At 39.0% G+C, this 14,131-nt stretch overlaps 1 protein-coding gene across 3 annotated transcripts in view; it reads left to right on the plus strand.

The window, feature by feature from the left end:
* PIGN (phosphatidylinositol glycan anchor biosynthesis, class N) overlaps window positions 1-14,131 on the plus strand; it is an 88,985-nt gene that overhangs the window by 36,805 nt on the left and 38,049 nt on the right. For 2 of the 3 annotated variants that reach the window (XM_005881792.2, XM_014529649.1), the window contains 6 exons: window positions 5,094-5,172; window positions 6,503-6,685; window positions 7,659-7,798; window positions 11,147-11,246; window positions 11,349-11,441; window positions 13,368-13,459. In XM_005881792.2, the coding sequence (XP_005881854.1) occupies window positions 5,094-5,172; window positions 6,503-6,685; window positions 7,659-7,798; window positions 11,147-11,246; window positions 11,349-11,441; window positions 13,368-13,459 (687 nt within the window). The remainder of the gene's footprint in view (window positions 1-5,093; window positions 5,173-6,502; window positions 6,686-7,658; window positions 7,799-11,146; window positions 11,247-11,348; window positions 11,442-13,367; window positions 13,460-14,131) is intronic. The other variant, XM_005881793.2, reaches the window with a different exon arrangement.

The following is a 14,131-nucleotide window of genomic DNA, read 5'->3' on the forward strand; positions in this document are numbered from 1 at the left end:
GTTGTTGGTGGGACTGAAAGTTCCTCTATAGGCCAGACCCTGGTAACTCCCAGGGACTAATCAGATTATTTTAATCCTTTATCTCGTACAGGGTAGAATCTGGGTGTGGCTCTGCTCTTTGCCTGGGGGGTGGGGAAAGGAATTCCACCCTCCGGAGAGAATGGCTGCCCCAGTCCTGGGCCCAGGGGTGTCTCAGCACTCAATTCGCTGCCACCTCTCCCGGCCCCCCCTCTCTCCTCAGCCTCTCCCCAGATTCCACTCGTCCACACCTTCCCCTTTCTTCAGCACAGGTGAGTGTCTGTATCCGAACTGTCCTATGAGCAGGGTTCAGTCAAAACAAAGAAACAAACAAACGCCGGCCGGCCGCGGAAACGCTCCTCTCTTACCGGCACTGCATGATCTGGTCAGCTCCTCAGGCTGCCCCCTTTAGGCTCAGTCCTCCGTAATTACAGAATCCAAATCTCAAATCCCCTGGTGCCAGGAATCCCGCGGAACTCCTTTCCCCAGTCAGGGGCTGTGTCTCGTAATAAAAATCTTAATAAGAAGATATAATACTTTAAAGGGCAGCATTTAAGGAGATTTGTCCTCCAAACAGTAGTTCATCCTAAATAATCAATGATAAGATTTTTGATAATCCTATTTTTATTTTTTTTAATCCTCACCTGAGATTATTTTTTCCATTGCTTTGCAGAGAGAGTGGAAGGGAGAGAGGGAGGAAGGGAAGGAGAGAGAGAGAGAGAGAGAGAGAGAGAGAGAGAGAGAGAGAGAGAGAGAGAAACATTGATGTGAGAGAGACATATCGACTGGTTGCCTCATGCACACACCCCGACCAGGGGTGGGGAGTGAACCCGAAACCCAGGTATGTGCTCTTGACCGGGAATCGAACCCGAAACCCTTCAGTGCATGGCCCGACACTCTAACCATTTAGCAACACTGCCAGGGTGCTAACATTTTAAATTTTAATTTTGAAGTACTTCAAACATGCTGATGAAAATGGAGAATATAGCAAAAATCTTTGTACCTATAATCCATGTTTAACAAATGGTAACATTTTACCATGTTTCTTTAGATCTTCTTTTGTTTTAAGATATAAAACGATGTAATATAATTGAATCCCTATTTTAGAAATCTACCAAATTTTACAATTCTTTTTCCCATTCTGATTTTCAAGATTTATCCATGCTGACACATTCAGATTCCTTTATTCATTTTAATTTATAGATGATATCCCTCTGATCCACTCGGAATCAATCCCCTGCCAAGCCCCCTAATGCTGCTGCTGTTACTTGTTTTGTCTTTTTACATACATGTTAATATATTGTACCTTATGTTCTGGACTGTACATTTTTCACAAAACTTCCTTATGTTTAAAATATACAATACCAAGATTTATTTTGCACCCCTTCTCAACTTACGGAAAATGAAAAGAAAATTATATTGGGGGACAAGTTTTTCCTAAGAATCTTTAATGTCATAATGCAGCAGTGAGGTTGTTAGAGAACATATTGATGAATTCCAGACATATTCCTAACCTTTGGTATGTCCCAAGGTTTTTAAATAGTCCATTTAGGAGAAATATAAATTAGCTTGACCCTGGTTGCTTTACCTAAGTACTTCATATATAATACAATGTAATAGAATTCATTAATGTAACAAATATTTCCCTTTTAAAATTTTTTTCTCTCATTCTTTTTAGGACTCTGAAGTAATTTAGTTCTAGACCAACTTTCTTTTTATCCTTTAATTTAGCAAATCAGGTGTTTTAAGAAGGACACTGTATATTACTCTCCTATTTCTCTTCCTTTTTTAGGTCTGCAATATTTTGATAGCATTTTAATCAATTAAGATTTATTGATGCATTTTATGTGCTTAGCACTTTGCTAAGTATTATTGTGGATATTAATGTAAATAATTAATGGCCCACACGGAGGTTAAAATTTAATTGAAGAGAAATAATTTGCTCATAAGATCACACTAAAGTGCTAATGGTGTGAAGTGAGGTTTGGAGTGGATCATAAAGGATGTTGATGATTGGACTATTGATAGCAGAAAAGGGAGGATCTTTATGAACAAGAACTCAGATGTTAATACAAGATTGGTGACGAATGAAAAGTCTAACCACTTTATAGCTGAGGGTGTACATTTGGGAGAATGGGAAATTAAGTAGAATAGAAGGAGCTGGTCATGAGGAGTCCAGAGAGTTTAGAACTGATGAAGTAGGCAATGAGATGCCCACATCAATTTCATGTAAGTTAGAGGATACACTTGGTATGTCAGGAGGCCAATTGGATCAGATCAAGGAGAGGGAGAGCAATTAGAAGGGTTTTATCAGAATTTGGGAAATTCAACTTAGATGGGGCCTTCAAAGACTGCATATGCCCCCTGACCCAGTAATTCCATTTCTAAAACTTGTAGGAAAATATCCCAAAATGTGTGGTGTCTGAATGACAGAGAACTAGGTCGTGGCAACATTTTGAAGTAACTTTTCTTTCATGTGTTCCTGCTTTTTGGTACCTTTTTCCTCCAAATTCCAGTGAGTCCAGGGGCAGTGAATTTTCCTGGTGTCTGAAACAGCAGTGGGGTTCCCCTAAGTGGAAAGCTCTGGGAGCCTGGGTGTAGGCACAAGTTTCTAGAGATCTCTAGAGGGTTTGTAAATGAGCTGGGGTTTATGAATTTTCAGAAGTTATATGTAAGATTTCAGATTATATGCATTTTCTAGGCAGAGTTTCAGATTCTGAAAGAAGTCTGTGACCCCATCCAAATCAATAGCATTGCTTCAAAGATTTGCTTCCTATAAGTTTCAATCTCAGAGACTACCAGAACCAAATAGAAGGAAGATATGTGATCATATTGTGGCACACCATATGAAAGTGCCAATATTTAATTTAGCAGCTATTGAAATCTATATATATAAAAGGCTAATATGCTAAGTGTCCAACTGTCCGACCAGTTGCTATAATGCACACTGACCACCAGGGGGCAGATGCTCAACGCAGGAGCTTCGGTGATGCGCACTGGCCATTTACAGAGAAATGGCACAACAGACCTGGTGCCCACAAAACAACACTTGGCTTCCTCCAAGTGGGACACAGGCCCCGCCACCACCCCAGAGCAACCGCCACCAAATCGCAGCTGATGCTGCCTAGACTCCATGGTGCAAAATGCGGCCCACAGCCCAGCCCAGCCTGGAAACGGTGGCTGTGAGCGCCGGGTAATGACGTCACGTAGCAATGCCCAGCTTCCTTTCTCTAGTGACTAGTCTTCTTGGAGTTTCTTCAGCCTAGGAACACGACTTTCTTTAAAGCCAGGTGCAAACATTTTATACTTTAACCAAATGTCTGTGAAGCGTTTTCCCATGCCTCATCTCATTTGATCCCCACAGAAGTCCTGGAGCAGGTAGATGGGAGACTCGGTGGAATCCTATTTTCTTTTCATTTTCTGGAAAACGGGGATTTAGAAAGCTTATAAACTTGACCCGACTGAAAAGAAGAAATGGTGGACCTTGAAAATGACGTCAGGTTTTCTCACTGCTCAGAATATAGTCAAACACTGCTGCAGTTAAATATTTTACCCTTTGTTCTCCCTGCATAATCTACAATAATAATCTGCTTTGTGTTGATATTTACTGCTATGTTGCTGACAATTACCTGAAAGAGAAGTTGGGGTGCTTCACTGGGCTGGAAAAAGTTTAGCTAAATCAGAAAGCAGGTCTAATTAAGCAAGTTTATTTAGCCACACTAATAAAAGAGAAACATGCAAATTGACCATCCCTCCACTACACGCACCAGCCAATCAGAGTGACTATGCAAATTAACCCAACAAAGATGGCGGTTAATTTGCATATGCAGGCATGGAGCGAAGACTGAAGACAACGTAGAAGGAAGCCAAGTGCTGCAGAAGGGAGCAAAGCTGCGGAGAAGCAAGCAAGGCGGCGGAGACAGGAGGGAAGAAAGCAGGGCTGCGGAGGCGGGAGGGAAGCAACAGTTGGTTGAGCATCATCCCATGCACCAAAAGGTTGCTGGTTCAATTCCTGGTCAGGGCACATGCCCAGGTTTCAGGCTTGATCCCTAGTGGGAGGTGTGCAGGAGACAGCCAATCTCTGTATCTCTCTCATCGATATTTCTCTCTCCCTTTCTCTAAAATCAATAAAAATATATTTAAAAAAATAAAATATTTCTTCTAATTAATTTCCTTTCAATGTGCACAAATTTGTGCACTGGACCACTAGTAGAAAAATATCAGTTTTATGATCTAACCTGATATGTCTTTAAATAACTTTGTTTGCACTTCTTAAATGTGAAAGTATTCAGTTTAGGAGTATAGGAGATATAGTTAAGCAGTATATGTTCAATTTTGTGTTTAAATATATTTATTTCAGTAAGGTAATTGAATTCTAATTATATTTCCTCAGTTTCTACATTCCATAAACTTAATGTCTTTAGCTATAGATTTTCTCAGTTTGTGCAGTATTAGCAGTATTTCTCTTATGGTAAAATAAGGACAGGGATAGAAAGAGAAATAAAAGATAGGGGGAACAAAAAGATATATGGTATAGGAAAAGAATGGCAAATAGGTTCAAAGTGTTTACTAAATTCGATTGTTGGTTAGGCTGTGCCTGGGGCTCTTTGATAGGCAGTTCTTGGGCTGTTTGACTCAGGCACAAAGCACCAGGATGGCTCTGCCTAGTCTGTTGTTTCTGCCATGAGCACTGGGGGGCTGAGCAGCGGGAGGCTGAGCACTTGGGGGTCTGAGTGATGGGACTCAAATTGCTGTGCCATTAATTACGCACATTTAGTCAGAATTTCTTTGTTAGCTGGAGTATTACACTTCTTCAAAATGATGTATTATCTGACTGTTATAAGTGTAGTTTGGCAATTGAAAACCAAATTTAACTATAAGCTATTTCTTGGAGGAATTCTGATAACCTGTAATAGTACAATTTAGCTCAAGGTTAATGTCTTCCTTTCTTTTTTTTATTTTCTCAATTTTCACCAAACTTTAATTTTCATTTAAGCAAGAAATGAAAAGAAAAAGAAAAAATATAATTGAAATGAAGAAACATTTTAAACCTAACCTTTTTTTTTCTCTTGCAGGTTGCTTTCTGATTCTAAACAGCTTGACATTTTAAGAAAAGCAAGATCTTATATAAAACAGGAAAATTATGATGAAGCAGTAAGTATGCAGGTCTTCTATATATATAAAAGCCTGAACGACCAAAAGACCAGTTGCTATGATGCACACTGACCACCAGGGGGCAGATGCTCAACGTGGGAGCTGCCCCCTCATGGTCAGTGTGCTCCCACAGTGGGAGCACCACTCAGCTGACCAATGGGCACCAGATGCTGGGTTCAGGGCTGGCAAGTGCAGCTGCAGCAGCACAAGCCTCTCCTGCCTCTGCGGCAGCGCTACTGAGCAGGAGTGGTGCAGCGCCCGGCCCGGCCCGGGCTTGGGCTCCTCCCTGGCCATCTACCGCTTCACACACTACTACATCCCTCAGGGGATGTCAAAACTGGCAGTCCGACATCCCCCGAGGCGTCCCGGATTGCAAGAGGACTCAGGCCAGGATGAGGGACCCCACTGGTGCACGAATTCGTGTACTCGGCCTCTAGTGTATATATAAATAGCTAATCACCATTTTGGGTGTGGAGAAGGGCACAATGTGGCAATGGAGAGCAAGGTGGGCAGGCCAGGGAGCTTTCCTGAACCCTCAAGGAAGGGCTGACTTTCATAAGTAGCTGCTTTAGCCCTGGACATACTTCTCTTATTTCAGATGGAATTATGGGTAGATGTTTTGGGGTTAGCATTTGGAAATGAACAGTTGCTATTTTCTATAATGAAAACATATAATCCAAGTTTCTGTTACCTTACTTATGCATAGCATTTTAGAATGTCATATATTTGTACATTTAGAATTATCAACACATTATCAGAAGTCTACTGATTCATATAGAAGCTCTGACTTCTCGCAGCTCCTACCACACTATGCTTTTCATTAATTTTCTCTTTGTTAAATGGTCATATAGTTTTAAAGTAGGAAAGAATTCTATTTTTAGTTTCTAAAATTGCCTATGTAATACCATGCATACCTAGTGCTTATTTTTCTCCTCTGAAATATTCATCTTATTTTAATGATGTTTTATGACTGATTTTGGTAATCTAATATGAGAAAATAAAAAATAATATGCAGGTGGGCATGTTCATTATTTGGGACCTATATTAGAGAGCCTTTATTTCTCTTTAATCTGTCACCTGAAAATAATTTCTACAAAATGAAACATTTTAAATCTCTACACATTTACCTAGTAAGGTGCTCTTTCTTATCAATATTTAAAAATTCATTTTATTCAAGAATTTTTCTTGTACTTTGCAAAGAAGATCCTTGAACAATTAAAATCTATTTTTGATTGTCTATAGTTACTCTGATTTTAGTAATTTTTCTTCCTTTGAAACTTAGGTTTTATATTCATCCCATGTGGCAAGTTACATTTTTCTCTCTCCCTAGGTCTTCCTTTGCATGGAGCTGATTCATCTCTCATTGGAAGGATTGACCTATTATCACACTTATGACAGATTCTTTTTGGGCATCAATGTTCTGCTTGGTTTTGTGGGATGGACATCTTATGCTTCTTTGTTGATTATCAAATCTCATTCCAGCCTTACCAGAGGTGTTAGTAAAGAAGTTAAGGTATGTTTAGAAAATATCATGACAATTTAGATGTTGGTGTAAAATCACAAAGACTGAGCAAAGAAACTGAATAAACGCAACTATAGTGAGTTCATACATTGTGCAAGTTGTACTAAGCTAACTCTTGTCTTTTATTTATTTTTTAAATATATTTTTATTGATTTCAAAGAGGAAGGGAGAGGGAGAGAGAGATAGAAACATCAATGATGAGAGAGAATCATTGACCGGCTGCCTCTTGCATGTGCCCACACTGGGGATTGAGTTGACAAACTGGGCATTTTGTTAAGCTCTTTACACAATCTTATGTAAGCATTACCAACCTTGATAAGTAGATATGGAATTATTGTTCCCATTTTATAGATGGGGTGAAATTAAGTCTTGGAAAAGTTTTGTACTTTGCTCATACTCATAGTCATACAGTGAGCCAGTGATAACACCCATGGGCCATCCATGGTGACTTTACATTGAGGAACTCCTTGTTTGGCAGGTGGTTGGAATGGAGAAATGACTGAATGAACCCACTGTGGATGGGCAATGGAGAGAGAAGCGTGAACAGCATGTCAAGTTGGAATTTGAATAGATAGGAGCATTGTTCGAAATAAAGATTAGGTCCCACAGTTTATTGTGGATTAAATGGGCTTTTATGAGCTAGTCACGGAACTCAGTCAGCATTTATTAAATTATTAGTAAGGAGAAATATGTCTGAGTTCTGAGCAACTTATTTGCAAACAAACATTAGGAACATAGTCACTTTTAAATTGAGAAGTGCTTTATTGCACCCATTCCATGCTATCCAGTTTTTTCTTCTGTACTGGGCTTCTCCGAGGACAGAAAAATGCATTTCTTAGATTAATCATCTAGTTGTAGAACCATTGAAAGAAATACATTTTCTTCACTTTATAAAATCTCTTAAAAACCTATCAATCAGTTAGTATGAGTTTCGAAGTGTTTCAATGTTTTGTTTGATTTTCAGAAACCAAGCCATCTCCTGCTGTGTAGTTTTGTGACTATTGGCATTTTAATGGCATTTTTTCTGCTGATTCAAGCCTGTCCCTGGACTTATTATGTGTATTGCTTGTTGCCAGTGCCTATATGGTATGCGGTTCTAAGAGAGTAAGTAACATATTTTGCTGTCTTGTTTTTCACTTCACTGTCAGATAAATCTGTATTTAAAATGCATTAGATTTCTGTAGCATAGTCATCAACCATATTTATAATACTCTCAAATCTCCAAACCCTCTCACTTCATTTATGACAGCATAAATGTTGCATATAAGTATCCTTTTTGTTTTACCTTTTAAAAAAATTAATTTTAGAGAGGAAGGGAGGAGAGAGAAATATCGTGTTGTTGTTCCACTTATTTATACATTCATTGGTTGATTCTTTTATGTGCTCTGATCAGGGATCGAACCTACAACCTTAGCGTGTTGGGACAATGTTCCAACCTGGCTAGAGCGGGCTTTCTTTCTTTCTTTCTTTCTTTCTTTCTTTCTTTCTTTCTTTCTTTCTTTTCTGTCTTTCTGTCTTTCTGTCTTTCTGTCTTTCTTCCTTCCTTCCTTCCTTCCTTTCTTTCTTTCTTTTCTTTCTTTCTTTCTTTTCTGTCTTTCTGTCTTTCTTCATCTTTATTACCTTAGGGAAGCATTGTCCTTGTTGCCTTCTTTGTGTATCTTTTATGAAAAAAATATGGAGTAAAAATAAAATGACTGTACTATGTTGACTGTGCTATGCCTGGAGTAACCCATACTTTGAACTTGTCTTGTATATCTCAATTTCTAGTGTCTCTTCATGTTTCATAAAAAAAATTTGCACTTTTTTCCCATGCATTTTGCCCCTCCTTTCTTAGCTATCAAGTAAACCTGGATCAATGAAACTTTGTAATTAAATAAAATCTATTAAAGTGTGCATACAAGATTAGTGGATATTATTCACATATGCTGTGGTTCTAAAATGCCTCCTCACAAGTTGTACTTAAATGGGTTCTTACATTGTAGAAAACATCAGAGCTCAGGCAAGTTTCAAGTCCTTTAAAATAAAACCACTAATACGTTAGTCTGGTTTATGTTCACAGGCCTCAGAGTTTGTTGACATCTATATATGCACAATAACCTAGAATTTAAACTTAGTATCAGGCATCTAAGCATCCTCAGAACAAACCAGACCCCACAAGCTGAGCAGGGAATGAGAGCCCAGAATAAGAGTATTTTCAGGGTTAGGCAGCATGTCTGTCCTGACACAATGTGTATTCTTGTTCTAATTTTTGTTAACTCCAGCTTTGACCACCTCTTCCATCCTTTAAAAACATTTAGTATTAAAAATATTAAAATGTTGAAAATATAAAAATTAGCCCTGGCCAGTGTGGCTCAGTTGGTTGGAGTTCGTCCTGTGCACTGAAGGGTCTCGGGTTTGTTTCCCATATGGGCACATACCCAGGTTGAGCATTTTATCCCCAGTCGGAGGCATGTACAGGGGGCAACCGATGGATGTTTCTCTCTCCCTCTCCCTTTCTCTCTATCTTAAGTCAATAGTCAATAAAAATTAAGTTTAAAATGTCAACATTTAAAAATATAAGGTAAAATGACACTGACAAAAGAATATACTGTTACTACTTCATTTGAAAGAAATGGGGTTTCTGGATATACATATGTAACTCAGATTTTTTTTTCTAGTGTCATTTACTCTTTTAAAATTTTTAGAATGAAAGGTTTTAACCTTGCAGAAAATTCTGTTCTACTCCCAAACCCCAAAGGGTTTTGCAAGGGTAAAACCTTTTGTTCTAAAAATTTTTAAAGAGTAAATGACACTAGAAAAAAATCTTCCAGATGATTTTATAAAATCATCTCTTGTCTCTCTGTGCTTATTCACTGTTATGAACAAAAGAAACATTCTTCTTTTGCCTGGTGTTAGCTTTTTTTCCCCTACTTGGCATCTTAATAGTTTTGATAACATTATGTAGCCCTTGTTTTAAATCAGCAAAAAGGTCATAAATCAAGTGATACTGACATTTTGTAATTACTTACTTAATAATGCACTACAAATGCTAAAAAAAAATTCCAGTAATTAAATATCAAAAAGTACTCAAGTATGTAATACATTTTAAATGGCTATGAATTAATATTTAATTATAATTACTATATAATTAGTGACATCTTAAAATGGGTTTAGAAAAGGTTATTTAGCTCAGTAAAAAGTACAATTAAGATTTACTCTAACTAGATAAGAAAAACCTACCTTTATTTCATTAAGACAGTTGAGATTTCAAAATAAGATTAACCTTAGTGAATTAAAAATTATCTTTCAGTTTTTATTCACTTGGGTTCACTGTGTTTTATTTCTGATATTATATCTGTAATTATATAAACACTAGAGGCCCAGTGCATGAAATCCATGCACTCGAGGGGGTGGGGGTCCCCTCAGCCTGGCCTGTGCCCTCTCTTAGTCCAGGACCCCTCAGGGGATGTCCACCTGCTGGCTTAGGCCCGATCCCCCCGGGGTCTAAGCTGGCAGGCAGACATCCCTCTTGCAATCTGGGATCCCTCGCTCTTTACTACCCACCTGCTCGCTGCTCCTTGGCGCTGCCACGGAGACAGGAGAGGCTCCCGTCACCTCCACTGCGCTCGCCAGCTGTGAACCCGGCTTCTAGGTGAGAGGCACTCCCCCTGTGGGAGCACACTGACCACCAGGGGGCAGCTCCTGCATTGAGCGTCTGCCCCCTGGTGGTCAGTGCGCATCATAGCAACCGGTCATTCTGGTCGTTCTACCATAATGGTCACTTAGGCTTTTATTATATAGTCTAGAGCCGTGGTCGGCAAACCGTGGCTCGTGAGCCACATGCACACGTACAGTGCGATTGAAACTTCGTGGCCCATGTGCAGAAGTTGGTATTCTGTGGAAGAGCCACACTCAAGGGGCCAAAGAGCCGCATGTGGCTCACGAGCCGTGGTTTGCCGAGCCGCAGTTTGCCGACCACTGTTCTAGAGGCCCGATGCACGAAATTCGTGCAAGGGGCTCGGCCCTCGCAGCTGCGGCGGCTTGCCTTGGCCCTTGCAGCCCTGGCTTTGTCTGGAAGGTGGTCTGGAAGGACATTCAGAAGGTCGTTTGGCTGTCCAGTCTAATTAGCATTTTATGCTTTTATTATTATAGATGGGTATGGTTAAACTATGATCAAATAAGACTCATTTATTGTCATCAGTATTTTTTAAAACAAGCAATTTTTTTGTGATTATTATCAAAATAATTCAGAAATTACAATTTTTACTGAAATACTTCTAGGTTTCAAAAAAAGATTTAGGTCAGTAAAGCCATTGAAACAAATCTATTAGAGATTCTCTTCATTTTAAAATAATTTGTGAATTACATATTTCCTGATTTATAGCTTTGTACAAAGTTTTTATTTTTTACTAAATATGGCCTAATTTTCAATTCAATATAGATAATCTTTTTATAAAAAATCTTGCTAAACAGATACCAAGTTATTCAAGACCTTGTCACATCACTGTTGACCTTCCCCTCGCGTCATTTTGTTGGATACCTGTTAGCACTTGCCTTGGGAATTGAAGTATTAGTAAGTAATTTACCACATTACAGCATAGTCATCTCTTTCACATTTATGTAACTGCTTTAAAATGACCTCACTTTTTATTTCTTCTTTGGAACGTGTTACTAGGTTCTCAGTTTTTTCTACCGCTATATGCTTACTGCTGGACTTATTGTATTTGCGGGTTGGCCATTTACCACTCAGCTGTGGACACGAGCAAAGGTATACGTACTCTTTTTGACACTTGTCAGTTAGTAGTTACTGGGTTTGACATGTGTTTAACTTGGGGAACTGTTCATTTTTAAAGAAAAGGATGGAACATGTTTCTACATGAAAAGTCTGGTCCTTTTGACTGGAGGATGGAGGTTGCTTTAAGGTTTCAGTGATTGCATAGATTTTCATATCAAAATGAGCCTGTCATATGACGACTGAAATACTCAAGGAGCAGAGGAGCTGTGTCCTTCTCTGAAATGCTTGCTAGATTGCTTTAGCCCCAAGTATCTGAATGATTGAACAGCCAAGGAACTGCCCAGAGCAGTGGCTAGAGGATCGCTCTCTGAACTTAGATCACAGCTGTCACCTCCCTCCCAGCCCTGTGCCACCTCCGATCTTTTCTGGAGAAGCATATGTTCATGATGGATTATTTTAAAATATAATTATTCCTAAGTTTCTTCCTTCAACTAGATAGAGAATTATAATGTGCTTCTACAAGAAATACGCTCATTTCCATTTTGATACTTTTTTTTTGTAATCCTCACCTGAGGGTATTTTTCCATTGATTTTTTTTTTTTTTTTTTTTTTAGAGAGAGAGAGTGGAAGAGAGAGGAAAAGGCATAAATATCAACCTGAGAGAAACACAGGGCCTGGGCCAGGGAGGAGCCTGCAACCGAGGTACATGCTCTTGACCAGGTTGGAACCCAAGACCTTTTGGTCCATAGGCTGACGCTCTATCCACTGAGCCAAACCAAATGGCTAAAATGATACTTTTATATATACTGTATGTATTTTTATTGATTTCAGAGAGGAAGGGAGAGGGAGAGAGAGATAGATACATCAATGATGAGAGAGAATCATTGATTGACTGTCTCCTGCACGCCCCCTACTGGGGATCAAGCCCACAACTCAGGCATGTGCCCTTGACCGGAATGGAACCTGGGACCCTTCAGTCTGCTCTATCCACTGAGCCAAACCAGCGAGGGCCATTTTGCTACTTTTTGATGGAGGTAGTAAGAAGATAGAAATATCTTCTTTCCAGCCTCTAAGAACTAGCAAAATTCTTCAATGGGATTCTCGATCATTTTTGTCATAATCTAATTACAAAGGTGTTTTTGTTCATTTCCCTCCTGGGCTCAATCATTTGATTATGATTGCTGGCCAAATTGCTTACAGATATAATCAATATACAGTATAATGTAAATTGAAGGAAGCACTTGCCTTGAAATTTCAGGCCCAGGTTAAAGTCCTGTCTGTTTCATTTACTAATCATAGGTTGATACTACTTATACTTTAACATTTCTGAGGTCAGTTTCCTATCTGAAACTCTGTGAATAATATAACCTATCTCCCAGCTTATTGTGAGAATTATGAGATAACTAGAGGCCCGTTGCAGGATGATTCCTGCAAGAATAGGGCTTCGCTCTCGTCTCTGCGGCTTCTACCCCGCCCTTCTCTGCGGCTCCTACCCCGTCCTTCTCTGAGGCTCCTACCCCGCCCTTCTCTGTGGCTCCTACCCCGCCCTTCTCTGCGGCTCCTACCCCACCTGTCTCTGCCGCTGCCCGTCTCTGCTACCTCGGCTCCGTTGCTTGGCTTCCTTCTACAGTGTCTTCAGTCTTCGCTCCCAGCTAGTATATGCAAATTAGCCACCATCTTTGTTGGAGGTTAATTTGCATATCGCGCTGATTAGCCAATGGGAGGTGTAGCGAAGGTACGGTCATTTACCATGTTTGTCTATTATTAGGATGCTCATATTATACCTATATACTACCTATTACATAACTGAAACTTTACAGACAGTAACTCCATTATTTTGTAAACAGATATAAGGCTTTGAATTTTCTCTTTGATTCACAGCCATATAGTCTGTGAAATATTGAAGACTGTTTTCTCTACTGTATTTGCCTAAAAATAACTTTTTTTAATTTGTTTTAGAGCATCTCACTGAGTTGGATTTTCTTCTGTTTGCTCCTGGCAGTGTTCCCACTGATGCCTGTTGTAGGACGAAAGCCAGATATCTTTCTAGTGTATGAACAATATTTTTTAACTTTCTTTCTTTCCAATACAATTATTTTTCTTGACATTATGAAATATGAACCTAATCTTGATCATAAGTTTAAAATTACACAAACAAACTAGTTGTTAAAATATTAATGACTCTAGGAGTCATTAAAGCTCCCTGCGCTGCCTTTGGGCCTTCACAAAAATGACATTGTACCAAACAGTGATAACTTAAAATACCACTCCCCCATTTCCATCCCCCACCCCCCCAAAAAAAAGTCCAGAAGCTTTCTGTATCTTTGTATACTGGAGAGTCTGGAAAAGCTTTCAATGAAAAAGCCTTCTCTTGCCAAAACAAAAAGGTTTAAAAGCCATTGATGTCATCTCTGTCTTTGCCTGTGAGCATGTCCACACTTTAAATCTTAAAAAAATTAAATTTCTATTCTAACCTGAATGTACAGATCTCCATGGAAAGAAGCTATACTTTGACAACTTTCTCATTTTAATCATTTTGACTGTTAGAAAATTCTATATACCTTTCTTGAATTCTCCATGCTACTATTATATTTATTTATTTTCAATATGTCCTAAATAAATCCATGAAATAATTGGTTACCTTTGCTTTTAACTTTACTTTTAAATTAGTATCAAGTAATCTATTGGCTCTGTATGTGTGTATTTATGCATGTGCTTGACAA

The sequence above is a fragment of the Myotis brandtii genome, unplaced genomic scaffold, assembly GCF_000412655.1.
Source record: "Myotis brandtii unplaced genomic scaffold, ASM41265v1 scaffold69, whole genome shotgun sequence".
NCBI lineage: Eukaryota > Metazoa > Chordata > Mammalia > Chiroptera > Vespertilionidae > Myotis > Myotis brandtii.